The sequence below is a fragment of the Streptopelia decaocto genome (assembly GCF_964273445.1).
Source record: "Streptopelia decaocto genome assembly, chromosome: Z".
Classification (NCBI taxonomy): Eukaryota; Metazoa; Chordata; class Aves; order Columbiformes; family Columbidae; genus Streptopelia; species Streptopelia decaocto.
Genome location: NC_138657.1, coordinates 37247240 through 37273565, shown reverse-complemented (window position 1 = coordinate 37273565; position 26326 = coordinate 37247240). Strand labels below are relative to the sequence as shown.

Below are 26326 nucleotides of genomic sequence, written 5' to 3'. Positions count from 1 at the left end.
TAATTCATCTACATGCCACACTGGACCCCAGCTGTTGGGAAGAGTAACCATGCAAGCTAGAAAATTTTCTCCCTGATTTTCCCCTTGCTTTCCACGTTTTCTCCTCCTGTCTCTCACACAGTCAGGGCTGCCCCTCACAACAGCATGCCACTAGGCTGTGATATGTTTGGCAGGACTCTGCCAGAAGGCTGTGTTACATAGCTGCTGTTACCTCTTTAATCTTCGAACCACATATGAAACATCTGAAGCTAATCTAACTCCAGTGGTGTCAAAGAAGGTTGCAAAATAAACAGTGTTCCTCTCTACTGTCCAGCCACTCCAGACAGACAGACTAGTCTCAGTCAGGGTCCTGAAGGTCAGTACCCACAGTATCTGCAGCTAACCAGTAGTGGAAGGAGGAATTTTAGAAGAAAATTTACAGCTATACAACACAGAGTGTGCTATCATACCTGTAATCATTAGCTGCGCCATCTTCGCAGGAGATCTCTTGGGTGCCATAATATCTACTACCCTATGCCATTTCAACATGCTCCAAACATCTTAACTATCTGCTCACACAGAGGTGGTGTCACAACACCCTGGCTGCTTGGATGCATGCTCTACAACAAGGTTCATCCAATGGGGAAAATTAGGGGGAACCATCTTACAAGCTACAAGCAATGGGAAGCCACAATGGCCATCAGCATGCCACAGGATAGCAGCCTGCCTTTCCAAGCCTACGTAGGGCTGAGAAGTCCAGACAGGACCCAAAGCATTTTCTCCTCTTTCTGCAGAAAGCTATGGCAGGGTAAGGCAGAAAGCCCCACCACAATCTGACTGTTGCATGACAGGCAAATTCAGGAAAGCAGAAGAAACCACCAGAAACCAGGGTGTCATTTTTGTACCACAGCTGAATGAGAATAAAGAACTTTCCAACAGAAAGTCCAAAGTCACTTTGAGGAGCCCCAACAATGCTTCATCCTCATGCAAAGAGAAGAAGGCAGCTCTGCCACTATGTATGCCACAAGAACTATAATTATCCTGGTGAGTTTTAATATGCATTATATACAAAACTGTATTTTGATAGACCAAAATAGCTCTCATCCTAATTACAGACATTTGAAGTAGCAGATATTACTCACCCATTTAGAGCACAAGCCTGTGAGCCACTAGGAACTTTGAAACATGCTTGAACTCCTGCTGTGGATGGAACCTTTCTTTAACAAGGGAAGACCACACAGAAGTTATGGGATTGATCCAGAATTTACTTGCAAAACCCTGTGGCCTATAATAAGCCAGAGATCAGAACAGATGATCGACAAGGCCCCTTCTGTATGGGAAATCTGGCAGCCACCTAATCTGTGCATTCCTAGATCAGTCTAATAACTGAGTAACTCTGTAACTACCACACACAAGCACCCCATCATCTGAAGTTTCAAAGCAGACATCATACACCTCAACATACTGTCACAATAGTCATTAAGAAGGAAAGACAAGTTGGAAGTCGGCTGCTTCATCAGTCTAACAGACAGCAACAGACTAAGAAAATGACATTTAAACCCCTAAAGAACACACATCCCAGACTACTTATAACTGGCAAACACACCTGGATAAAGCAAGCCATAATTCCACTAGTTGTTGCCTGCTGCCACTCCCCACCTTGTCTCCTTCTCTGCACGATCAGTGGGATCACAGAAGCATTACTTACAGGAGTGGTCAGCTCAAGATCAACACCAGTTTCCAACACTCTGCACTGGCAGGTCTGAAGCCCACAGACACCAGTCATCATCAGTGAAAGTTTTTCTGTTTGTTTCAATGGGCACTGGATGGGCTGTAAATGTCATTGCCAAAACCAGTCTTTTCTAACAGACAAATATTCAGCTGGTTTAATGACTTTGAAACGGCTAGATTACTCTGTACAGAGTTGACGCATTGCTCATCCTGCTTTCTGCACATGCTATCAACAGCCCACGTCCAAAGATGAGTGCAACACAGGGTTAAAATTAAGTTAAAAAATTTATTGACACTGAAAGTTAAACTCCTCTGACATATTCAGGCATTACTACCAAGCAGTTTCATAATCCCTTTTCTCTGTAAAGAGCTGTATGATGCCTGGCTATTGAAAAAAAAAAAAAAAAAAAAAAAAAAAGGCAAAAGGCTGAATCTCAGAAATTGCATGGGTTTGTCACAAGCTCTGTAACAGAAAAAAAAATATGTTTATTGTTTTTTCACCCCCTGTTCCCAGCAAGTACTGAAGGTAAGTCTGGCTGAAAGAGTCTTTGGCTGGATCACTTTAACTTGGACGTTTTTACTGCTGGTACTAGGTTCTGATTTTTTTTTATGATAGTGTTAAAATTAAACCTCAGCTATGCTACAAAAAAAAAAAAAAGTTATAATTCATCTCTATATAGATAACACCCTCCTCCCAGAGCCAGGCATTTTTATTCGCATGTGTCCGTTTATACTTACTTCGTCTACCCGGACCCTCAGCTGTCCTTCCAAAACACAAACTCAACAGCCAAACGAAAAACAAAATAACAACTACCAGAAGCCGCCAGTGCAGAAGCGACCACGTACCGTGATTTTAGTTCCGCTGGCGCCACAGGACTTCGCTGCCATCAACCCACGCGCGGGCAGACGCTCACGCACAGACTTCCACCTCCTTCTCGCGGGGACGGGACGCGTCCTGTCCCTCTGCCGCTGCGTTCCCTGGCGCGGACCCGGCGTAATTCCACAGACGGGCTGTAAAGCAGCGACGGGGACAGTCGCTGAGGAGCGCTGCCGAAGTTCAGGGGTGCAGCCGGGCTCTTAGAGAAGGCGGTGCCCTCTCGGGGACCCAGCGGCGTGCGTGGGGTCGCGGATGGCCGCCGCCCCGCGGGGCCGCAGGGAGACGCGGCAGATCCACAGGCAGCAGCGCAGGGAGCGGCGCTGCCGCGGGCCCACCGGTGCCTCCGGCCACGGACAGGCGGGGACTCCGACTGTCCCCGCGCCGGCCCCGCTCCCGCTGTTCGCCGCTCCCCCGAGCAGCCGCGCGTTAGCTCACCCCCTCCGCCGCCCAGCCCGGGCGCCGAGCGGGCGGGAGGCTGCACTGCACCGCACCGCGCCGCCGCTTCTCACAACTCATTGACCCAACGGCGGAGGCGGCGGCGCCGTGCGGTCCCGCCCCCGCCATGCAGCGCCGCCGCCGCACGGCCCGGCCCGGCCCGGCTCAGCGGCACCCGCGGGGCGGCAGCGACACAAAGGCTCGGTTCCCAGCCCCCCCGCGGGGACTCCCCTCGCGTGGCTTCCCCCGCGGGCTCGCCCCCTGCCGAGCTCCGGGCGCGGCGGGAAAGCCGTGTGCGAGTCTTGGTGTTAAATGCAACGCCGCGACACCCAAGTCTGGATTAAAAAACAAACAGGCAGGGAAAAAACACTCGTCAGCTTCTTGTCACAAAGCTAAAACCTCAAAATACCTGTTTCTTGGTAGTCTGAAGGAAGAAGCTTTTCTGAAGCCTGCTGCAACCGTGAAGCTCGTGTTGATGTCAACGAAAACCTTCAGGTCCTTGAAACTCCGTTGAAGCTGTGTGTAAAATGACAGCTCCAAGTTCCTAAGATAGCAATCAATAACCTAAAGGAAACCTGAAGTCTAATATTTTTGTTTGCTTAACTATACTTCTCCATTTCATGTTCTTTTCAAAGCAACCTTGCTTGCCTTATTCAAAAATGAATGAACATGGCAGAGCTGAGATAGTATCTATTTTGCTCTATTTCTGTACAACGACTGTGTCCTCTTGATACAACTACACATTAAAACACCAAGATATACTGAAATTTTGCTAGGAGGCTAATGACGTGGGGGTTTTGCCTTTGGTGTGCTTTCCCACCAGTGGAGCAAAAAAACCCCGTCTCTCTTTGCACGTGGATGCATGTTCACTCCCAGTGACACAGCTACTCTTCCAAATGGAACAGAAAGATGCATACAGGTGCCACCTGTGTATTAAAAGGAGAGGCCCCAATACTGGTTGTTGGAGTCACTTAGTAAATCTTGGCAGAAGGCAGGTGGGTTAAATTAAGCAGAAATTTACCTGTTCACTGGAGTGGGAACAGTAATGAAGTCATTTGGCATCCAACCTTGCAAACTGATCTGCAGTGATGGCCCTTGGCATCATGGAGACCTTCCTGCAATGGATGTCCCACCGCTTAGAGCAGAAACTTAAATTTGCATTTAGGCCTACACACACACCAAATTGATGTGTATAAATGTGGTTTCTGACCACTTTTTTTAAGCATCTGAATTTTGTAGTGATGCTTTTCAACCAGTTGTCTCCAACTAAACAGACTGTTTTGTGAGAAACAAGATCAGTGACACTGGTTACCAGTGAATTGGTGTCCTTCATCCCATAAACTTCCTTCCACTGCAGCAACATGACTCCTTGGCATATTTGCTGTGGTATGCTCTCTGGATGAGAGATTTTAAATGTCATGATCAGTACAGAACTACCCTTCTGCTGCTTGCTTGGGAGTAGCTGGCCAAAATGTGTGGTGGTTTCATTCAGCATGTTTTTCCCCAGCTGATGGATATGGATGGAGAGATTTCCATGACCTTCCTGGGAGCAGATCTTCAGAAAAATTCTAGGACTATAATACCTGAAAACAGAACAAAACCAACAAACAAAACAAACAAACAACAGCAAAACAACTTCACCACCAGCTGGATCACTTTCTTGAACTGGCCTCTGGGTTAAAGGTTCCTGGGAAGGAATCAGAGAAGGGGAGAAGGGAAGTAAAAGTCTTAGACTGATACATTATTAAATGGTCCAAGTCTCATTCCTTCATGAGACAGGCTAAAAATATATGGCCCATAGTAAGGCCCTGAGTTAAAGCTGACAGTTTTATATGCCCTAATCACTGTAGTATCTAGGTACATTCCAGTAATGCATGACAAATGTTGTTGTTTCATTTTCTCCCCAGGAGAAGGGAATGTAATTGTATCTCATTGCAGCAAGATTTTTATGTGTGTATGACTGGGGAGGATTTATTTTGTATAATATGCATAGAGTTTTGGTCAACGGTATAAACTCCAGAAAGGCAATATAATGAAAAATGTGGAAGGTCCGGAGTGGCCTCAGTCGCTGCAGTTCATTCCACAGACAAGACAGACACCCGAGACTATCTGTCTCCTAGAGGAACTCATTTTACCCTTTTGTTATCCTGGGGAACTCTCACCTGAAGACGAAGACCAAGAACTAGAATTTGATGTGAAATCCTATGAGAGGTGAGGATAGGACACACCATGTTTTTGTTGTTCTTACCATGCCTTTTGCCAAGGCAGCACAAGTCAGTGTTCAGTTGGAGTTCCCTAAATGCTGAAGCTTTCCTGTTCAGATGTATCTCACAACTCCAGTCCCGCCCTGCAAGAACTCACGTTTGGGTATTCAAGGTTCAGCAGCTTCACCAGAATGGGACGGAGCCTTGCCAGCAGGACGTGATAGAAAACAGACATTGTATTGGTACAGTATAGCGCAAAGCTGACTGGAGAGTCATGCCTCTGTGCAAAAAATTGAGCTATGATCTTGCAAACACTTGAAAGTGTGGCTTTGTTTACATGTTGCTGCAGTTGTAGTTAATTCAGATGGCCATGTGATTAAAGATGGATGCGTGTGTAAGACTGAAATAAGAGTTTAATACTTTCAGAATTGGCTAAACCTACATGCAGATTTTTTGCTATTTTGGTGAGTTAGATGCTAATAAGAGAGATAAAAAATACAATATAAATGGGAACTCTATGGAAAGAGCTTTCTTTCAAGAGCTAGGAGGGAATCTGAGATTATGTATCCAAGGCCAGTGTGGATGGCAAAACACTGTGCTAGGAGTGCTATGCTTAAAGAAATGAGACAATCCCTTCTACGTACTGTGTGCAATTTAGAGACACAAATAAAGAGTCAGGGAAGTAGAACATATAAACAAGTAAGCCTGATGGGTATTTTTATTTATAGCTACTGGGAGAATATAGGACATTGTTTTTTAATTGATCAGAAACAGGAAATAAGTTCATGTTGGATTCAAGCTCTTTTTATGTTACAGATATAGTACACCATGGAGCTTTTGCACTCCTTACAATGTTCACTGTCAAAAGAGTAAATTGTCACTTTTTAACAAAGCTGCATATGCCTCCATAAATGTATATTCAGTACAGGCATATGCCTTCTCATTTTGTGGTTATACTTCAACACATTTGATTTGAGAGATGAATGTGCTGGAAGCCTGTGGCATTTATTATATTCAGAAAGGAGAAAACCCCCTCACATTTACAAATAATACATCCTCTCTTGTTTTTGGAAAATTAAGATGGCAGACCTGCTAGTCATGTTAAGTCACACAAGCACTTGTTCAGTCTCCCCACACATCAAAGCAAATTGAAAGTAGTTAAGTGAGGTAAAATCCTGGTCCTATTGAGGTTAATGAATTATTTTGCCTATAGGATCACAAACTAATATGACTAGGACTGAAAATGGCAGGGAAATGGAAGATGATGCTGAAATATGTCTCTTTCTGATCTGCTACTGAGAAGATGAGAACTCTTAGTGTTCACGTGTGAAGACAGTAATTGAGTGCCTAATTATTCCACTGAGCAGAGCTGCTGGCTTTGGAAGAGAAGGTGGCCTCCTGGAGTTTTTACTTCAGTAATTTGTATTCCTCAGAGAAGGTAACAGAGAAGGGAATAATGTCTTCAGCAACCTTGACACAACCTAATTTTGCAACAAGAAACCTGCAATAGCACCTACAGTCCAAAATTAACCAGGAGCCTGGTACTTCTATCTATAAACAATTATAGTACAGCTCCTTCTTTGAGGTGTGCCACGGACGCTCCACGTTTACATGTTTCTGCCTCCTATATTTGTGTCCAAACTGATGAGAACACAGCTTTCTCTCCCTTAAAACAGTAGAACAGTAACATCTTCTCAGATACTGCCGGAAGGCTTTGGCAGTATATCCCATCTTTTAGCTTTGGAAGGACAGGGTGGTGTTTGGAGAGGAGTGGCTGGCAGTGATCTTTCCATACCATAGGACAGTCACCCTGGAGTCCCAGCCTGTGGCTTGTACATGGGTCTACGATGACCTTCCTCACACACCTGAATCTGCTACTTGTGTTGACATGGAAAGTAGAATTGAGGCATCCACAATGCAGGGTTGTGTTCAATTTTACACCAGAAGAAAAGTTGAAAGAAGCAGCCACCCCTTCTCTGTCCACTATATTAATATGCAGCTAGTCAGAACTAACAGAAGACCTCCATCTCCCTGATAACAGACTAGACCATAGACAAAAGCTATTATAAAGATCCTGTTATCATCCACTTTACAAATTATAGGGGAGGGGAAAAATCTGGCACTTGCTACAGAAGAAAGCCTCCACAGTCTGAATGAATAAAGAACAAGGGATTCATCATCTCCTATATGATTAACAAGTTTGCTTTTAGCTTCCGTTTTTTTCTTCCCAAAAGAGACCTTATTAAAAATAAAACAAAGCAAAATTGCTCTCTGATGGCTATTCCATCCTCTGTCAGTGATGCATATTGGGAAATGGGGCAAGTCCACGTGACCTCTGTCGTTCATATCTTTGAGGTAATAATGTTATATTTTAGAAAAGCACTTGAACTATGGTTGAAGAGTGCTGTATACCAGTTCTCTTATTACAAAAACCTCAGCTATGAAAAACCTGGGCCTTCTGAAACTGTCTCATATTATAGAATGAAAACAAATGGTGCTTGCTGATACAGAGGTAATTCAGACCTATTATTTAACAGTAACTTATGGTACACTTTTAAGTTTGACTGTAGAATTCTGAACTGCAGAAAGTAAAGTTGTTTTTGTCCCTGTGGTACTTTTCTTCTGCCAATGGTAATGAAAAGCACTGTGGATAGTGCAAAGCTATGCTGCAACATACATACAATTGTATGATTCAAGAAGCATCTTGGTATTTCAAGTTTTACCTTTTTTTTTTTTTTTTTCTCATTTTGGGGAAAGTGTCACACTTAACGCGTTGCTGGGTTACTCAAGTTCAGTCACTTACTCCTGAGAAGCTTGGGGTTTTTTTAACAATCATCTCAACTTACTCTTCCTCTACAATGTGACGGAACACATCAGGGTAAAGCATCAGGCTCTAAAGGTAAAGTAAAGCTACGAGAAGAATAAACTGGTCACCTGAAGGCAGGATGAGTGTTTTCCTTTAGAAGCAATAATTGATAATTTCAGTTTGGGATCAGTTAGAGAATTGCTTATGAAAAGCCTTAAACAGGTTTAGCAAGATTATTAAACTTCTACACTTCTCTCCAGTTCTTGCAAATCTGCTAAGCTCATCCTTATTGATGTCACTCTCTTTTCAGACCTCTTGAGAAGGGTGAAGCGCCATGAAACTGAAGTTTCTGAAGTCTTATAAATTTCAGAGTATAGGTAGATTATGTGGCTGAACTTACCTAAAGCTCTCTGCTATAAAAAAAGCACAGCTCTCACTTTTGGAAACTCTTGGTTACTTTAAAATCCCTTGCTGACTGGACTCAAGATGCTGAACTGGAAGAGAGTCTTAATTTCCCACCCCATCTTGCCCCACTCGGGGGGTGACAAGGGAGGTGAATCTTTATAAACCCCTGAAAAGGGCTCTCCCTGCTCAGCATGGCTGCAGAGGTGGCGGTGTCACTACAGTGAGTCAGAGGAACAATATTGAACAATTTATTGGTTTTTCTAATGACAAACAGCAGTCAAGAAACTGTGGATAAACATGTCAATGGCACAGGCGTGGTTTCCTTATCAACTGCTTTAAGGCAAAAACACACAACATCTGATAAAAAGGAGTAAAATGTATTAAAATTGAGGGGAAAAACAGAGAAAAAGGGGAGGAGAAGGAGGGAGAAATGGACTGATAATGTAGAGGTTTCACCACCCTTGGATCCAGCGCTGTTGTCCTGAGTTGTGGTCTTGATCTGCAGGTGGTGGGTTGACACCGTAAGTGTGCGTACTCACCTTTATGTAGTCTGGTCAACTGTCCTGTGTCTGCCAGCGGTGTGTTCTAGAAGGTTTGGGTGTTCTAGAAGATTCGGGGGTGGGATCAGCAGCACATACTCCCTTCCAGCAAGTTGACCAGAGTTTTACTTGTCAATAACTACCTGCATGCCCAAGATGATGTCCCACCCACAAGAGGGAAGTAGAGGAAAATAGTCTGCTGCTCTCCCTCTGCAGGGTTCCATCCTTCTCTCTCTCCAGGTTCCCCCCTTGCAATGTTTCCTGCCTGAGTTGTTTGAGACAAGATAGGGCAAACTCCTTGATGGTCTTAGACATCTGTCAAGTGTCCCTGCTAAAATTTCTGGTGATGAGAGAAGACTGATTGCCACCATGGTATAAAGAACAGAAATGTAGCAGGTAGGGATTTGCTTCTGGGCTAAAGGATTCATTAAGTAGATTAAAAATACCAATAATTTTCTCCAGTGCTTATTACAGACTCTTAAATATAAAAGTTTACTTTTCCTTATTCTTTCTCCTCCTCTTGAAAATATATTTAACAGGCCTTCTGCATCATTGGAAATAATGCACCAAGACAACTGCAGTAGCCCTTGATAAAACTGTATTCTTGCCACATGATAAATTGATTTGCAGTTGTGTCGCAGATAGAACTGAAATGTGGTTCCTGTCAGTGTAGCAACTAGACTCAATTACCACAGAACTCTAGTCCGTAAGACCAAACATTGTTCATATAATATCAAAGAAGTTTGCTTTCTCTCTTCACTGGATTTGTAATGACGGAGAACTATGCCACAAGCACGCCTAATCAGGACAATAAACCATATATAAGCACAGATTTTTTTAAAGAACATAATTGGAGTCTAAGGCAGGAGTCAGATATCTTAGGCCAGGAAAATTTTAAAGATACTCTTAGGGTTTCATACTTCAATTTTATTAATTTATTAGCATTCAGAGAGACATATTTGGAGATATTAAATGCTGTTTTCACTACAGATTTAGTTCTTTTGGCTCAATTATAGTTCACTCTATTTTTATTTTTTCTTGTGGCTGGGAGTAACTCAGGTACTAAGGAGCTCAAAGCTTGCTGTAGTAGATAAAATAGATTTAAGTGAAACATATGTTCATCCCATTAGAAGAAACATAAACTATTCATGTGTTAGTGACAGTTGGCCACCAAAGCTGGTCTATCACTCCCCTTCCTCAGCTGGACAAGGGAGAGAAAATGTATCAAAAGGCTTGTGGGCTGAGATCAGGACAAAGATCACGCACTCACCAATTAGCATCACCAGCAAAACAGACTTGACTTCGGAAAATTAGGTTAACTTTTTACTGATCAAATCAGGGTTGGATAATGAGACATAAAACCCAAATCTTAAAAACACCTTTCCCCTCACCCCTCCCTTCTTCCCAGGCTTAACCTTACTCCCGATTTTCTCCACGTCCTCCCCCCACAAGCAGCACAGAGGGACAAGGAATTGGGGTTTGAGTCAGTTCATCCCATGTTTCTGCCACTTCTTCTTCCTCAGATGGAGGACTCCTCACACTTTTCCCTTGCTCCACTGTGTAGTCCTTCCCAGGAGACACAGTTCTCCACAAACTTCTCCAAATGTGAGTCCTTCCCACAGGCTGCAGTTCCTCACAAACTGTTCCAGCGTGGGTCCCTTCTAAACAGGTTGCTCCAGCCTGGGCCCATCACAGGGTCACAGGTCCTGCCAGCAGACCTGCTCCAACATGGGCTTCTCTCTCCACGGGTCTACAGGTCCTGCCAGGAGCCTGCTCCAGCTCCAGGGGCTCCTTTGGGCATCCACCTGCACTGGTGTGGGGTCCTCCCTGGGCTGCAGATGGATTTCTGCTCCACTGCGGACCTCCATGGGCTGCAGGGGAACAGCCGGCCTCACCATGGGCTGCACCACGGCCTGCAAGGGAATCTCATCTCTGGTGCCTGGAGCACCTCCTGCCCTCCGTCTTCAGTTGCCTTGGTGTCTGCAGAGTTGTCTCTCCCACATATTCTCACTCCTCTCCTCCAGCTGCTGCGGCACAGGAGTTGGTTTTTCTTTTCTCCTTCTTCAATATGTTGTCACAGAGGCCCTCAGCCTGGGCCAGTGGTGGGTCCATCTCGGAGCTGGCTGACATCAGCTCTATCAGACACAGGGGAAGCTTCTAGCAGCTTCTCACAGAAGTCTCCCCTGTCTCCCCAGCTACCAAAACCTTGCCACACAAACCCAATACAGACACATTTCACTTTATCTGCTGTTATGGAGCAGCATTTATTCCCTCAATAAAAAGCCAGCCTAGGATAGCAGCAAATGAATGGTACAGAAAAGGCTGCTACTAGTGAAGCTGGGCTGGAGGATAACACACACACAAAAAATGAATCACTTAAGTTTTTTAGGAAATTGGTACTGTACATTCTAAGAAACATACGGCAAGGTAACGAATACTGCTTTTGCACCCAATTTATGTTGCACAGTCCTTTCAAATGCACACCAAAGCAGCTGCATTTTCTTCACTGGTTTCCATCATCTTGCAACTCCAGCTTCATAAGCTGGTCCTCAAACTTTTGAATGTCTACTTGATGCTTCATTAGGAACTTCCCATTTAAATGAAAAACAGGTATGTCATATTTGTATTTATCATACCATGCTGAGTTCTCTGGAAGGGTAATATCCACCTCTTGCAAAACAAACTGTGACAGAAAATAAATATGTTAGTACTTTCAGGGCACTGAAAAATAACACTTACTTCCCCTTCAATAGATTTTTTCTTTTCAGAAATGCAAGGAAGTTTTCTTGGTGCTTTTGGATTTATTCTTCCATGTTGTAGAAAACTGCCAATTTTGTGCATACAAAATGTATGTAGCCACAATCCTTGGTTGCATGTCCACAAAGGACACTCTCTCTAGTCTAGAACATTATTCTTGACCTTCCGTGCAGTGTCCTGTGAACACCAACCACAACAAATGTGCAGCTGGCAAAACAAGAGGTGCCTGTTAGGCAGCAAAGTGCAACACCCTAATGATTCTGTTGACAGTTTCTTTTGTCAAGAAAGGTCTCAAAATCTGGCTGAAGAACAGAAAAACTGTAATCACACATAGTTCAAATATTTGAAGGCCCACTTACTGAAGTCCTTCCCAAATGATACAATTACTTGCCTCATAAAAGTTGCAAACTCCTTTATCAGACAAGGCAATACAAAAGCAGTGGTTTTAAAATATATTGCGATGAGGCGTGTATTGGTTTACTTTGCCAATATTTGAGTAGCACTGTCACAAAATGCTTTTGATAATGAGTTTTATGGAAATCAGTGCTGAAATTGTCTTGAATAAGTCAGCCATAAAAGAATAACAGATGCAAATAAATCCAAGTAATGTTCTTTAACAAAGAAAGAATTCTAATTTTTCTTTCTATATAGAAAATGTACACAGTATTGCAATACGTTACCCTTTTCTTATATGGCTCAAGCACTTCCATTGCTTCATCACATAGAGGGCACGGTTTCTAAAGGAAAATATTCAGACCAACTTAAAACATACAGTAAAACACACAAATCATTTGTACTGTAAAGTAACACACAGAGACAAGTGATCATTACTGTAAATGTGGGTTCCCACCCCCATACCACCCTTCTGCTTTCTAGATGTTTACTTTTTCAATGCAGCATGGATATAAAGAAAATAAACTGTTCAGCCACAGAATTTAATTATATTTCTCATTTGTTATTATTTTCCTCATGGTGCAAATTAACACTTTTCAATGGCTCTTCTAAAGGCGGATTCAAGGCCATGCTTTGGAAGGTCATGCACAGAGGCCTTCTTTTGGTCAGCAGCAATGAATATTCAAAGCATTGCCATCACCAGCTGAAAACAATTGCAGGTAGGAAGTCACACCAGTAACTTCTAATCTGTTTCAGATCGAGTCACCTGGGTCAGCTGAAATAGCAAAAGAAGGTGATTTAAGATAACTCGGCTGACTTTGCCTGAAAGGAAGTAAGCATGATCCTCCAACTTGCAGAACTGGCAGGATTGTAGCCTCCAGCAGGGAGAACTGGCAAACAGCTGCAGTGTTTTGACCTGTGGTGGGGTGAAGAAAATCTCACATTTTTGAAAACTCTCTAGTCTCCCACTACAGTTACACAGCTGACTTCTGTTGATCGTGCATTTTGACCATCAGAGTAGTGTGTAGCTGAAGGAGTGACTCACATGAAGGCATGCTGCTTCAGTGCTTGTAATGGCAGAATTTGGCCTATACTTCACATAGTAAAGTATACGGTGGTGAAGGTGATGGATCTGTCCCTCTGCCATGAAATACCTCTCACAGCTGGAGACCTTTCTCTGCCATGAAATACCTCTCACACCTCTCTCTCTCCTGCCAAAAGTTTTCCAAGGGCTTGTTTAAACATGAAGTTAATCTGAAACAGCTATTTCTTACTTCCTGTATGTGAAATTTATTTTGATTAAATACTCTTTTAATTCATACAGAATCTAAATTGTCTTTCCCACACATAGAAGTCCCTATGCTCTGAAAACCTATGCAAGACACTAAAGATCAACAGCGGTGTGTTATAGCTAGTTTTTGTCACTTTTGGAGGGAATGATACACCTGATACCGGTGACTGACAGGAATGCCTCAGGATCTTTCACATCAGTTTTGTAACATGCCAGGCTCATCACAGTCACAGTAGGACATACTCCATTCCCCTAGGCCTGTGGAGAGCTTTCTAACTATCACATAAATGCATTTGACAAACTAAGCTGATATCATATCAAGGATAAGAGGGTTATCAGGGGCAGTCAGCATGGCTTTACCAAGAGTAAGTCATGCTTGACCAACCTCATAGCCTTTTATGAGAATGCAACAAGGTGGATGGATGATGGCAGAGCGGTGGATGTGGTCTACCTTGACTTCAGTAAAGCCTTTGACACAGTCTCCCACAGCATCCTCACAGCTAAATTGAGGAGGTGTGGTCTAGACAATAGAGTAGTGAGGTGGGTTGCAAACTGGCTTAAGGAGAGAAGCCAGAGAGTGGTAGTCAATGGTGCGGAGTCTAGTTGGAGGCCAGTATCTAGTGGAGTGCCTCAGGGGTCAGTACTGGGGCCAATATTATTCAATATATTCATTAACAATTTGGACGAGGGAATTGAGTGTACTATCAGCAAGTTTGCTGATGACACTAAGCTGGGAGGAGTGGCTGACACGCCAGAAGGCTGTGCTGCCATCCAGCGAGACCTGGACAGGCTGGAGAGTTGGGCGGGGAATAACCTGATGAAATTTAACACGGGCAAGTGTAGAGTCCTGCATCTGGGCAGGAACAACCCCAGGTTCCAGTATAGGTTGGGAAATTACATATTAGAGAGCAGTGTAGGGGAAAGGGACCTGGGGGTCCTGGTGGACAACAGGATGACCATGAGCCAGCACTGTGCCCTTGTGGCCAGGAAGGCCAATGGCATCCTGGGGTGTATTAGAAGGGGGGTGGTTAGTAGATCGAGAGAGGTTCTCCTTCCCCTCTACTCTGCCCTGGTGAGACCACATCTGGAATATTGTGTCCAGTTCTGGGCCCCTCAGTTCAAGAAGGACAGGGAACTGCTGGAGAGAGTCCAGCGTAGGGCAACAAAGATGATTAAGGGAGTGGAGCATCTCCCTTATGAAGAAAGGCTGAGAGAGCTGGGTCTCTTTAGTTTGGGGAAGAGGAGACTGAGGGGTGACCTTTTAATGTTTATAAATATATAAAGGGTGAGTGCCACAAGGATGGAGCCAGGCTCTTCTTGGTGGCAAACGATAGGTCAAGGGGTAATGGGATCAAGCTGGAACACAAGAGGTTCCACTTAAATTTGAGAAGATACTTCTTCTCAGTGAGGGTGACAGAGCACTGGAACAGGCTGCCCAGAGAGGTTGTGGAGTCTCCTCCCCTGGAGACATTCAAAACCCGCCTGGACATGTTCCTGCGCGACCTCACCTAGGCGTTCCTGCTCCAGCAGGGGGATTGGACTAGATGATCTTTTGAGGTCCCTTCCAATCCCAAACATACTGTCAAACTGTGATTCTTAGCAAAGAATATGTTTTTATTCCTGTTACAGAATCACAGAATGTTAGGGATTGGAAGGGACCTTGATAGATCATCTAGTCCAACCACTACCTGCTGATAATAAAACTGGAACTGGTTTAAAATCAGAAAGTGAACTATTTAAACCAGGAGTAAAATCTGTTTAAACAGACCATTTATATTAGTACATATTTTTCAGTAGAACAGTGCAACAGTATTTGTACCATCACTTGCTTTCTGGTAATTTATAATAAGGCTACCTGGATAAAGCTGTCTTGGACAACCTTCTCTCTCAGATATATATTACAGTGGCAAAAGGGACTCCTACTGCTGAGGTAGTAAAAAACTCTTCCCGAAGTGACATATGCTGTGTTGATAGCTAGATGTGTTAGACAATACATGTGGTATAAGGGACGGTGTTATTTCTACAGATAATTGCCATTTATGTTCCTGTCACGGTTGAACCCCAGCCGGCAATTAAACAATACAGCTGTTCACTCACCCTCCCCAGACAGGATGTAGGAGAGAATCAGAAGAATAAAAGTGAGAAAACCATTCGGCTGAGACAAGGACAGTTTAATAAGTCAAGCAAAAGCTGCACATGCGAGCAAAGCAAAACAAGGAATTCATTCAGTACTCTGCATGGGCAGGCAGGTGTGCAGCCATTTCCAGGACAGCAGGGCTTCACCACCTGTAACTGTTACTTGGGAGGACAAATACCATCACTCTGAATGTCCCTCCTTCCTTTCTTCTTCCCTCAGTTTATATGCTGAGTGTGATATCACATGGTCTGGAATATCCCTTTGCTCAGTTGAGGTCAGCTGTCCTGGCTGTGTACACTCCAAACTGTGCACCACCAACCTACTCAGTGGTGTGGTGGTGTGAGGAGCAGAGAAGTTCTTGACTGCTCAGCAACAACTAAAACATCAGTGTGTTATCAACATTATTCTCATATTAAATCCAAAACACAGCACTATGCCAGCTACTAGGAAGAAAATTAACTCTATGCCAGCCAAAACCAGTACAGACTGCTGTTCTGTGGTCATTTTAAGCTAGCACTGGTGCTGAAGGAAGCAGACTCATCTTCCTGCTACTGCTTCTTCTGTGCTGCCACAAGCACTCAGCTCTACAGCAGGGCTAGTCAGGAGAACTGATCTGAGTTAACAGTAACCTTGCAAAAAACCCAAACCAAACCAACTTTGTTTTTAACCTGAAGCAGTTGTTGCAGATGCTTGTATTGGCATAAAAGGGGCCTGCAAGGGGAAAACTATTTGGCAGTGGTAGCTTCTATCAGTTTGAAGTGGCTACGGAAGTCATAGCTCCCCCCTGTCTTCTCCTCCTCTTGTCTCCTTATTCTTAAAAATAGGAAGGAAGGGAGAAGGAGTTAATTAGCATAAACTGAGTGCAGATTAGATTTATGTTGATGTACTCTACATTTTGCTTTGCAATTGCCAGTGGTATCAGACATTAAAAACATTTTAAGTTAAAAACATATTCAAGCAGAGGCCACTTTAGAGAACTACTTGAACTCTGCTTTTAGAAAATTTGATTTCATACAGTGTCTTACTAATTGGAAATTTTAAAACACAAAACAATCATACAAAGAGCTTTTTTCCAGTTATTTACCCAAAGGTAAGATCATTATTCCCTACCTTATCACATTTGCATTATGAATGAGTTCATGCAGAATCAGGCAGGGGAAGAGAGAGCTGTAACTTTTAAGTACCATTCTTCTTATAGCATGCATTGCTCTGATTAATAAACAGATGGTGACCTTTTATTTTCTATCCTATTCATATCTTCTTCAGTTAAAACACTCTTTATGGCTAGGGATGGTATGAACAAACATTGTGCAGGAGGAGGAAATTATTGTAATCACATCCATCGCCAACAGATAATGCCATACTGATGTCAACATTCTCAGTCCTTTGCATTTCTAGGGATTCCCATCTTAAGGGTTACATCAACCATACAAATGCAGCATAGCCCACTGTGTACCACCCTGTCTCAAAGTGCAGAGGACCTCTGCAGGTAACACAGGCTTTATGACAATTCATGAAAGGTGACAATTCACAAATGACCATTCCTGCTGATCATATCTGTTTTCTAACTATGCTTAAGAATCCTATCTGCTCATGCTACAGAAAAACCTTTGCCTTCATTTTATTCTTGTTAGCATTACACAGACAATACAGCATAAAGAGGGTAAAGCACAATCTACTTTTTCCTTGTGCACTACTAACACTACTTGGATATATTTTCAGTCTCACAGGCAGTGTGGAAATCATAAATATGAGTGCTTTGAGGAGCCTGTTTCGGCAGTTGATGCTTGTGCTGAGCAGATTATGTAAAACAACTCATCTTTGTTCTCCATTTCCAGGATGAAATCCTGGGAGTTAGGGAACAATTTTCAACTAGTGAATGGACTGTAGTGTTACTGAGCCACAACTGTCCTGAAATCTTCATTTCTTGGTTGTAACTACTTGCTTGCTACAATGAGAGTAAGACTGTGCTGTAAAGCCTGGTGTGGAAGAACCCCAAAGCTCTTTCATCTGGGATTCATGTACATTAAAGCTGATAAATATGCAGTCTTGCATAGATTTATTCCGTAAACAACTTTTACCTTGGTGAATAAAGTCAACACTGGCTTATTTGTGCTGGCTGAACAGAGGTATCTCCCCAGTGGACTGCATGAATACTTTCCTAGTTGCAGTGTTCTGCTCAGAAAACAAAGCACCATTGTCCTGTTAAGACAAAAATAAAATGTTTAACTGTTTTGTGGCAGGTTATAGCTCATGAAATTTAATATTAACATAAATGTGATAATTATATTGCAGTGCTAAAATACAATCAAACCATTTTCCCAGGATTTTTATGCTCACGGTATCAACACCTTAATCAGAAAAATGGTTTACTATGCAGCATGCCAGAACCATTACATGGCTCAAAGAGTGTACTTCCATTTTAAAAATGACCCCTATGTTTTCTTGCTGAAATGCCTCTTTTAAATTCCCTGACACAAATGCTGAGATAAATGCATTACGCTGTTTCAACTGCATAGATGCCAGTAAGAATTACATTATATTAGCAAAATGCAAAATGCAAAATGCTGTGCTTTGAACCTCAGTAATCTTGCTGCAGTGCTTGACATATTCTACTTACTAAAATTATTCCATCAAAAAACTAATCTGTACCTAATCAGAATATAATGCTTTCTGCAGTGAACAAAAAGCTGCAGCCGAGACAATTTAACTTGATAATATCCAAAGCATGCACATTGCTGAGTCCTGCAACAGTAAATTAATTTATGAAAGATGTTGATGGGTTTGTGATTTCTGTGGAAGAGTTCAAGTAAATTTAGTGTTGTTGAAGGGTATCATATTGGAGTCTTGAAGTCACCTATTTGTAACACTAATAACAACAGTGCTTCCTTTACATTTTTTTCTTAATGAGAAATTTACATGGCATTTTATGGCTGAAGTGGAAAAACCAGAAGCAACAGACAGTCTGTATGGAAACCGTTGGCAGATGTGACATTTAACATCAGCGTTTACACTGGAGAAAAATCAAGTCCTTTTTACATACAGTCAAACTGCTTTTGTTCAGACATGACTTAACCGTAGTTCTATTAACTAAAGCTAACCACAAACACACAAGGTAATGGCACAAGTTTAAATAACGTAAGTAGCAGCAGGACTACATTACAACTGATAAGCATGCTTTAGGAAGTTCAGTAAAAAGAGCCTAGTGCATTCACTGAATCTCTCAGTACTAACATTATATAGTTTTGTTCAAAGAGAGGCAGTTTAGCCAGCATAACTTCTAAGGAAGAACAAAACATTGCAGTGGACTCTACAGTTAAGGCTACTTGACTGCTGTGTTTCTAAGCAACAACCACAAGATAAACCAAATGGGTGACATGACACTGCTCCACCAGCCTTTCTGCACTGTCAAATATACTTTTTTTTTTTCTAGAAGACCCTGGTAAAGGTAACTTGCCATGTTTCCAGAAGAAGTTTCAACAGAGAAAATACAAAGAAAAGGTATTACCCTTTGAAAATAATAGCCTGAATTATCAAATTTCAGCTGCTAGGAAAGAATAAGAATTTTTATCTTTGAGCACATAAAAAATAAATTTGTCTAAAACAGAGTACTCCGCAATGAACAGGCTTTGGGCTTACTGTTTAGTTTGGGTCAGAAAGGGTTCTTCATCTGTACATGTCAGGCTTGATACCAGTAAGAGTCAGCTGCGGGTGCAGAGCAGTACACATGCTGTCACTGCAAAGTTGCAGGCGACTGGTTCAGCACACACTGCCATAGCCCACAGTCCTGGCAGCTACTGCATTTGTTTTACTTAGCCAGGTAGAAATCTAATTGTCTGGGATTTTATATAATGGATACAAAAATAAGCTTTGAACCTTTTGGAAAAATGCAAATCTGGATGACAGTAAATAGCCTCAGTCACACTTAGAAATGTTTACATCCATAGTAAATAGGTGCCCAGAATAGATGTGGTTTTAGCATAAAAAATTGTAGCATGTTGGCCTGCTCACATGCACGATTAAAATGCCAAAACAAATAGTCTGCATTCTGGCAACTTTTTAAATGAATGCTTTTGTTGCCAGCCTAGCAAGCCAAATTTTGTGCCTTCAAAACAAGGAAAATGCCTCCAAATTGTTCTGTGAACAGCAGAATGGCTAATGGCTAGATTTCCACTTATCTTATTCCTCCATATATACACGTATACAAAATGGCCCTGGTTCACTCCTTCATATACCCTTTTTTGACCCCTCCACCCTCTAGTAAATTTGAGTCCAGTGGACAACTCCTACCAAAACATCAACTGAAGGGGAATGGATAAGACAATATCAGTATCTAAGCTTCAAGATCTCACAAAAAGAACTAAACAGTGTCTTACTTCCTCACCAATTTTAACACTGTCTGTGGAATTCAGGAGCAAATCTTCATTGACCAGTACTACCACTGAAGCAAGTCTGCTGTTTCCAGAGTTAGCAGAAGACTGGCTGAATGTTTTTATAAATAACCTAAGGAAAAGAGAGTCCTGGCCATCAATTTATTCACCCATGTAGAATTATACTAAGGGCATACTGTAAAGCCAGTTATAAAAAGACTTGAAGGACTAATCCTGATTTACAAAATGACCCGTTTCCACCCAGGGCCCAGTCATGCTCTGCTCTTCCATCAGCATAGAATCATAGAATATCCTGAGTTGGAAGGGACCCACAAGGATCACCGAGTCCAACTCCTGTCCCTGCACAGGACAACCCCACGGTTCACACCACGTGTCTGAAGGCATTGTCTGGTCTCTTCTTGAACACTGTCAGGCTTGGGGCTGTGACACCTCCCTGGGGAGCCTGTTCCAGTGCTCCACCACCCTCTGGGTGAAGAACCTTTTCCTAATGTCCAACCTAAACCTCCCCTGGAACATCTTCCTGACATTCCCTTGGATTCTGTCATTGGTCACTAAAGAGAAAAGATCAGCGCCTGCCCCTCCTCCTCCCCTTGTGAGGAAGCTGTAGCCGCCATGAGGTCTCCCCTCAGTCTCCTCCAGGATGAACAAACCAAGTGACTTTAGCTGCTCCTCATAGTTTCACCTCCAAACCCTCCACCAACTTTGTAGCCCTCTTCTGGACGCTCTCCAGTAGTGTAACATATTTTTTATCCTGTGTTGCCCAGAACTGCACACAGTGCTCCAGGTGAGGCCGCACCAGTGCAGAGCAGAGCGGGACAATCACCTCCCTCACCTGGCTGGCAATGCTGTGCTGGATGCACCCCAGGACACGGGTGGCCCTCTTGGCTGCCAGGGCACTGTTGGTTCATGTTCAACTTGTCATCAACCAGAACCACCAGATCCCTCTCTGCAGAGCTGCTCTCCAGCATCTCGTCCCCCAGTCTGTATGTACAGCCAGGGTTGCCATATCCCAGGTACAAAATCTGGCACTACCCTTGTTGAACTTCATAAAAATAAAAACCATTAAAAAAAAGGCGCATAAAAAAAGCATAAAGCAGTTTGAGACATCTAGCCCTCAGGGAGGGTGAGATACTGTCAGATGGCATCATGTTCCCATAGTAAACATGATACAGCTTGATTTCCCTAGGCTTCCAAAGCCCACAGTTGCCAGAAAGCATCACTGGGAAGGAGAGCAGTGAGACCTGCTACATTTAACCAGGGATAAAGCATAGTGCAACTCCAGCTTCACAGGACTGCCACTGAGACTCTGTCCCCATAGAAATTTGCTTTTAAATCATTAGAATTTACTAATCGTATTTTACTGGGTTAAGTAAAATAAGATGTGGAAAAAACTAAATAGCAGTGGTTTTGCACAAACACTGAAGACTTCTAATATTACAAAGGTTTAAGAAGAGTTGCTATTGATCAGGAGCTGGTGAAAGTGAATATCTAATCACTCACCAGTCAAATCTGCTGCAGCAGCTCAATTTGTCTGAACAGCATTCCAGAGCCACACAGGTGTTTAATGCTTGCACACTACCTTAGCAGGTTCCCAACATTGACCTGCACTAAGCTGAGTAACATTTCTGGAATGCAGAGCTCCAGCCACAGAGGTCACTTCCATGCTGGTTTCATCACTGACAAAAAGTGTTGCACAGATGCCCCACGACATTCAAGTCCTACTCACGTTTGTATCGTATCTGTCTTTTGTTATGAAGTAACTAAAATGCTACGAACACACACAAAATCTTTCAACATGATTTTTCAGGAGCTCTCCTTAGCCTGTCCCCAAAAAATTATAAAGATTTGTCTGAGGAACAAAATTAATATGTAATTCATATTAAGGATGCTTGCAAACTTCTGAACTTACCTGTTTGTATACTACAGAATGATTTAACAAATTATGCTTTAAGTCTGGACTTGGCCCATGCTGTTTTGCAAAGCCAAATTGGACTAATTTCCTGGTAACAGAATTTCCATCACCTAATAAATCCTCACCTGCTGGAAAAATAAAATGTGACACTAAAACTAGCCATTATTTAGACGAGACAATAATCTGTATAAACCATCAATCAAGGAAAGGCAAGCATGGCTGTTTTTTCTCCAACTATGTACCCAGCGATGCTATATACTCTTAAATAATCTCAGCTTCAAATCACTGATATGCTATTGTCTGTGGTTCTGAATGTTTTATATGCCTAATGATCAACATATATGGACAGGATTATGTCTTATTTTCCATGGATTTGTATACAGATACAACAGGATGAAATTATTATGACTTTGCAGGCATTTGTCTGTATACAGTTGACATTAATGTAGAATTTGATTTTGGAACCTTAACCTGGGTTTGACAGCAAAAAGGGACTGCCTGGACAAATCACAACACCTCTTTCTGCAAGGTAACGGTAACATATCAGGAACATGGAAAACATTACACTGAAAATGTCCTAGACATTTTTTAGCCATTTGTCTTAAAGAAACCTAGTATCTATTAAACTGACCCTTACCCCCCATTTAATGCTCACTCTAGTACGACAGACAATGAGGAAAGCAAGCAGATGCAAATGTAAGAATATGTGCTGATGGCCCAAGTCAGTGGTGGTTTAAAACAGCCTTTTTTTGTTGTCCTTCATTCAAAACCAGCTATGGTCATCAAGGAAAGCAGACTTGCTGGCCGAATGCTGCTGTCACTTTGATTCCTTAGCAAGGAAACACCAAACAAGAAAATATGGTGCCACAGCAAGAGGCCAAGGAGGATGCGTGAGTAGAGACACCAAATCCTGTAGTATTTGAGATCCCCACATGGTTTTTACCCCATCAGCCTCTTTTCAGAGGAGGCATGAAAAATACAGGAGAATCTTAAGCTTCTTTTTGCAAATACATATAACTCTAAAGGTCTTTAAGGAAGAATCAGATTTTCACACCATCTCAAAATTAAAAAATATCGTCAGTAATACCACTTGTTTCTGTGAGGTGATGTTACATATCAATCAATACATATTTCTATACATTTTCTCCTCCAAACTGCAGTAATCTGGGGTAAATGCCACAAACCCACAGCACTCCATCCCAGAAAATATTAAGAGTATAATTGCATCCCACTGTGCAACAAATTTTCATAGTGATCACTCCAGAGGTATCCATTCTAGAGTCTGGTCCAGGGCCTGTAGTCCGAACTTCTGACAATATAAAAGGCAGTCAACAGATTGCTGTAATGGCCACAAGTCTATTTCTAAACACTGAAGAACTTGCATGTGCAATGGACCATTAACGTAAAGTAAAATTATAACAGAGTTTAAGACTGTTATACACATCTCCATTTGAAAACTTTTCAGCTAAACGATCTATTCCCCGCCAAGGGCCGAGGTGGAGCCAAATCGCGTAAAGAGTGTATCCAAACGTCTTTCCATTGTCTCCTGTAACGAGAAAGCCTGATGTATTTTGATGCTATTTTCTGAACCTGTAATGCCCTCTACAGATAGACATTCAAAGCATACGCAGAAGCGGGAGCGCAGGCGAGTCGCAGCGCCGGCCGCCCGGGGCTCGGCCAGCGGCGCCCGATACCCTCTGCCCGGCTTCTGCCTCCCGGGCGGCCTCCCCAGGCCCGGTGCCGGCAGGGAACTGCGGCCCGGGCCCGCCGCGCCTGCAACGCCAGCGCCGGGGAGGCCCCGCGGCCCGAGCTCGGCACCAGCCGCCCTTAACCCGGGCGGGCCGGGGCCACTCCCGAGGCCCCGTAGGACGAGCCGGGCCTACGGCAAGGGCCCGGGCTGCGCTCACCCACCTGCCGCGGGCTCCCGGCGAACGGCGAGGCGCGGCGGGCGGAGCGCGGCGCGGGCAAGGCGGCGCGGCCCCGCTGGGCAGGAAGCAGCGCCCGCCGCTGCTGCGGCGCCCCCTGCTGGTAGCCCGCCTGACCCGCCCGCCCCAATCTCTCCACTCCCTCCTGCCGCGGCCGTGTGCCCGGAGCCCCTTCTCGGGGGCTCCCAGCTCCCCCCGGAGCCCTGTCTCGCCGGGTGAGACTCCGTTCTGTAAGACGCAGCCGGCGGAGGCGGCTGCCCTGGCTCCCGCGGGTGCCCTCCCCGAGCCGGAGCAACTGTGGGTGTCGGGCGTGAAGTAGTGGGGTTTTTGTTTGTTTGTTTGTTTTGCTTTTTTTTGTCATTGCTGTTTTTCTATCAAACCACATACCTGGAATTTACTTGTCGCTACAGGAAACGTATGTACTTGGATGGGTATTTTTGCCAACCTTTTAAGTTTTTTGAGTGTAGTTTTCAGCTGGAAACTGCGAACATGCGTAGCCACAGTGGATCTGTATTCGGGGGATCAAAGCTGATGTGCACACGGATGCAGAGACGCAAGGTGACCGCAGAAAGCCGCCAGTGGCAGTGACGGTCTGTAGATGGGAAGGTATCCTGGCAGTCATTCTAATTCTCACAGATCAAGATAAATCACACAGGAAAGTGCATGAAGCAAGGAATTTCTGTGCTGTTTCCATATTTTGCATGGTAGCTCTTCCTTCTTAAAGCTGCAGAGCCCTTTCAAAGCACTAGCAAGAGAAGTTCCATATTCACTAATTCCTTCTTTTATCTTTCTCTTTTGAATAACTCTGATTAAGAAAAATGCTGCACTATTTAAATTGAAAACATTCAGAGAGCTTGGTGAAAGCAAGTTGAAAGAATAAATATTCTGAAGTTCTGGAGGTGTCAAAGTAACATTGAGGTGCATAACCTTGGTGCTAAAAAAGTGCATGCATTATATGCTATGTTTTCTTGAGCATATATTTACATGTATCTCTTAGTACATGTTTGATTGCATGCATACCAAACAGTTACCAGAAGTAATCCGTATTAAAATGTGTAGTCACCCATTTTTAAAAGTCACATTACAAATTATGTCTGACAAACAGAGAGTAAAATGCTAACGTGCATAGTCAGATTTGCTGAGTGTGACTCCAGGTCAAATGCTTCTTGCACTGGGTCACACTGGCAATTAGAATATATAATGCATGAATGCTGAGAAATAAACACCACCAAGAATCCATGCCAGACACAGCCTGGAATCTGGATTAGACCACAAGGCCTCTCCAGTTGGTCTGACCTCTTAAAATGAGACCCTTTAGAAAATTGCTTTCAAGAGAGTACTCCAGGTCCACATGACAGAATTGTACTTGCTGGCAAAAACCACCGTGTTGTTCTAAGACCCAGTCTACCTACAGTACAGAAAAAGCAGGACATCACTATCTGATGTAATTTCACTGTCTCAGCACAAATAGGAAAGGATTAGGAGTAAGTGATGCAAGCAGTCATAATTGTACAAGTTATTTTAAATCCCAGCCTTTGCATCCCTAACTGAAACACTGAACATAATTCCATTTTGGATGGAGGAAGTACATGAGAAACATTTTTTTTTCCAGAATTATATTGTCAATCTTATAATCACAGAATCAAAGAGTAGTTTGGGTTGGTAGGGACATTCAAAGGTCACCTAGTCCAACCCCCATGCAATGAGGTGGGACATCTCAACAAGATCAGGTTGCTCAGAGCCACATCCAGCCTGGCCTTGAATGTCTTCGGGAATGGGGCATCTACCACCTCTCTGGGCAACCTGTTCCTGTGTTTTACTGCCCTCATTGTAAAAAAATTCTTCTCCATGTCTGGCCTGAATCTCCCTTCTTTTATTTTAAAACCATTGCCCCTCATCCTGTCACTACAGGCCCTGCTAAAAAGTCTGTCCTCATCTTTCTTATAGGCCCCTTTTAAGTACTGAAGGGCTGCAATAAGGTCTCCTCCTCCTTTCCAGGCTGAACAACCCCAACTCTCTCAGCCTGTTCTCATAGGAGAGGTGTTCCTTCCCTCTAATCATCTTGGTGACATCCTCTGGACCCACTCTAAGAGGTCCATGTCTTTCCTGTGCTGAGGGCTCCAGAGCTGGACACAGGGCTCCAGGTGGGGTCTCACCAGAGTGAAGTAGAGGGGCAGCATCTCTTCCCTTGACCAGCTGGCCACACTCCTTTTGATTCAGCCCAAGATACGATTTGCCTTCTGGGCTGTCAGTGCACATTGCTGGCTCATGTTCAATCTTTCATCCACCAGTTCCCCCATGTCCTTCTTGGCAGGGCTGCTCTGAATCCCTTCATCCCTGTATTGGTACCAGTTGCCTTGAGCCAGGTGCAGGACCCTGCATTTGGCCTTGTTGAACCACATGAGGTTCTCGAGTTGTCCAGGTCCCTCTGGATGGCATCCCATCCCTCAGGCCTGTCAACTGCACCACTCAGCTTGGTGCTATCTGCAAGCTTAGTGAGGGTGAACTTGATCCCACTTTCTATGTCATTGATGAAGATATTTA

The 26326-nt window shown here is 43.5% G+C and overlaps 2 protein-coding genes across 3 annotated transcripts in view; both read right to left on the bottom strand.

Moving 5' to 3' along the window:
- Positions 1-2672, bottom strand: part of MARCHF3 (membrane associated ring-CH-type finger 3) — an 80581-nt gene extending 77909 nt beyond the window's left edge. The window contains exon 1 of the mRNA XM_082074666.1: positions 2557-2672. The gene's annotated coding sequence lies outside the window, so the exon portion shown is untranslated. The remainder of the gene's footprint in view (positions 1-2556) is intronic.
- An 8537-nt stretch (positions 2673-11209) lies between these two features.
- Positions 11210-23843, bottom strand: LOC309451528 (glutaredoxin-like protein C5orf63 homolog). Of its 2 annotated transcripts, none has more exons than XM_082075236.1 (4): positions 23769-23843; positions 17636-17756; positions 12414-12470; positions 11210-11659 (listed from the first exon to the last, which is right to left on the bottom strand). In XM_082075236.1, the coding sequence occupies exons 2-4, from the start codon at positions 17750-17752 to the stop codon at positions 11480-11482; spliced, it is 354 nt and encodes a 117-aa protein (XP_081931362.1). In that variant the 5' UTR covers positions 17753-17756; positions 23769-23843; the 3' UTR covers positions 11210-11479. The 2 variants fall into 2 exon arrangements, with proteins under 2 accessions (XP_081931362.1, XP_081931361.1); XM_082075235.1 differs by lacking the exon at positions 23769-23843 and adding an exon at positions 21855-21985.
- Between the last annotated feature and the right edge of the window lie 2483 nt (positions 23844-26326).

Coding starts and splice junctions, on each gene's coding strand:
- LOC309451528 (XM_082075236.1), bottom strand. CDS start 17,752: ATGGTGCTTTGTTTTCTGAGCAGAACACTGCAACTAGGAAAGTATTCA. Junction 12,471..17,635: donor TGTTGACTTTATTCACCAAG/GTAAAAGTTGTT, acceptor ATTTTCCTTTAG/AAACCGTGCCCTCTATGTGA. Junction 11,660..12,413: donor TTGAGCCATATAAGAAAAGG/GTAACGTATTGC, acceptor TTTCTGTCACAG/TTTGTTTTGCAAGAGGTGGA.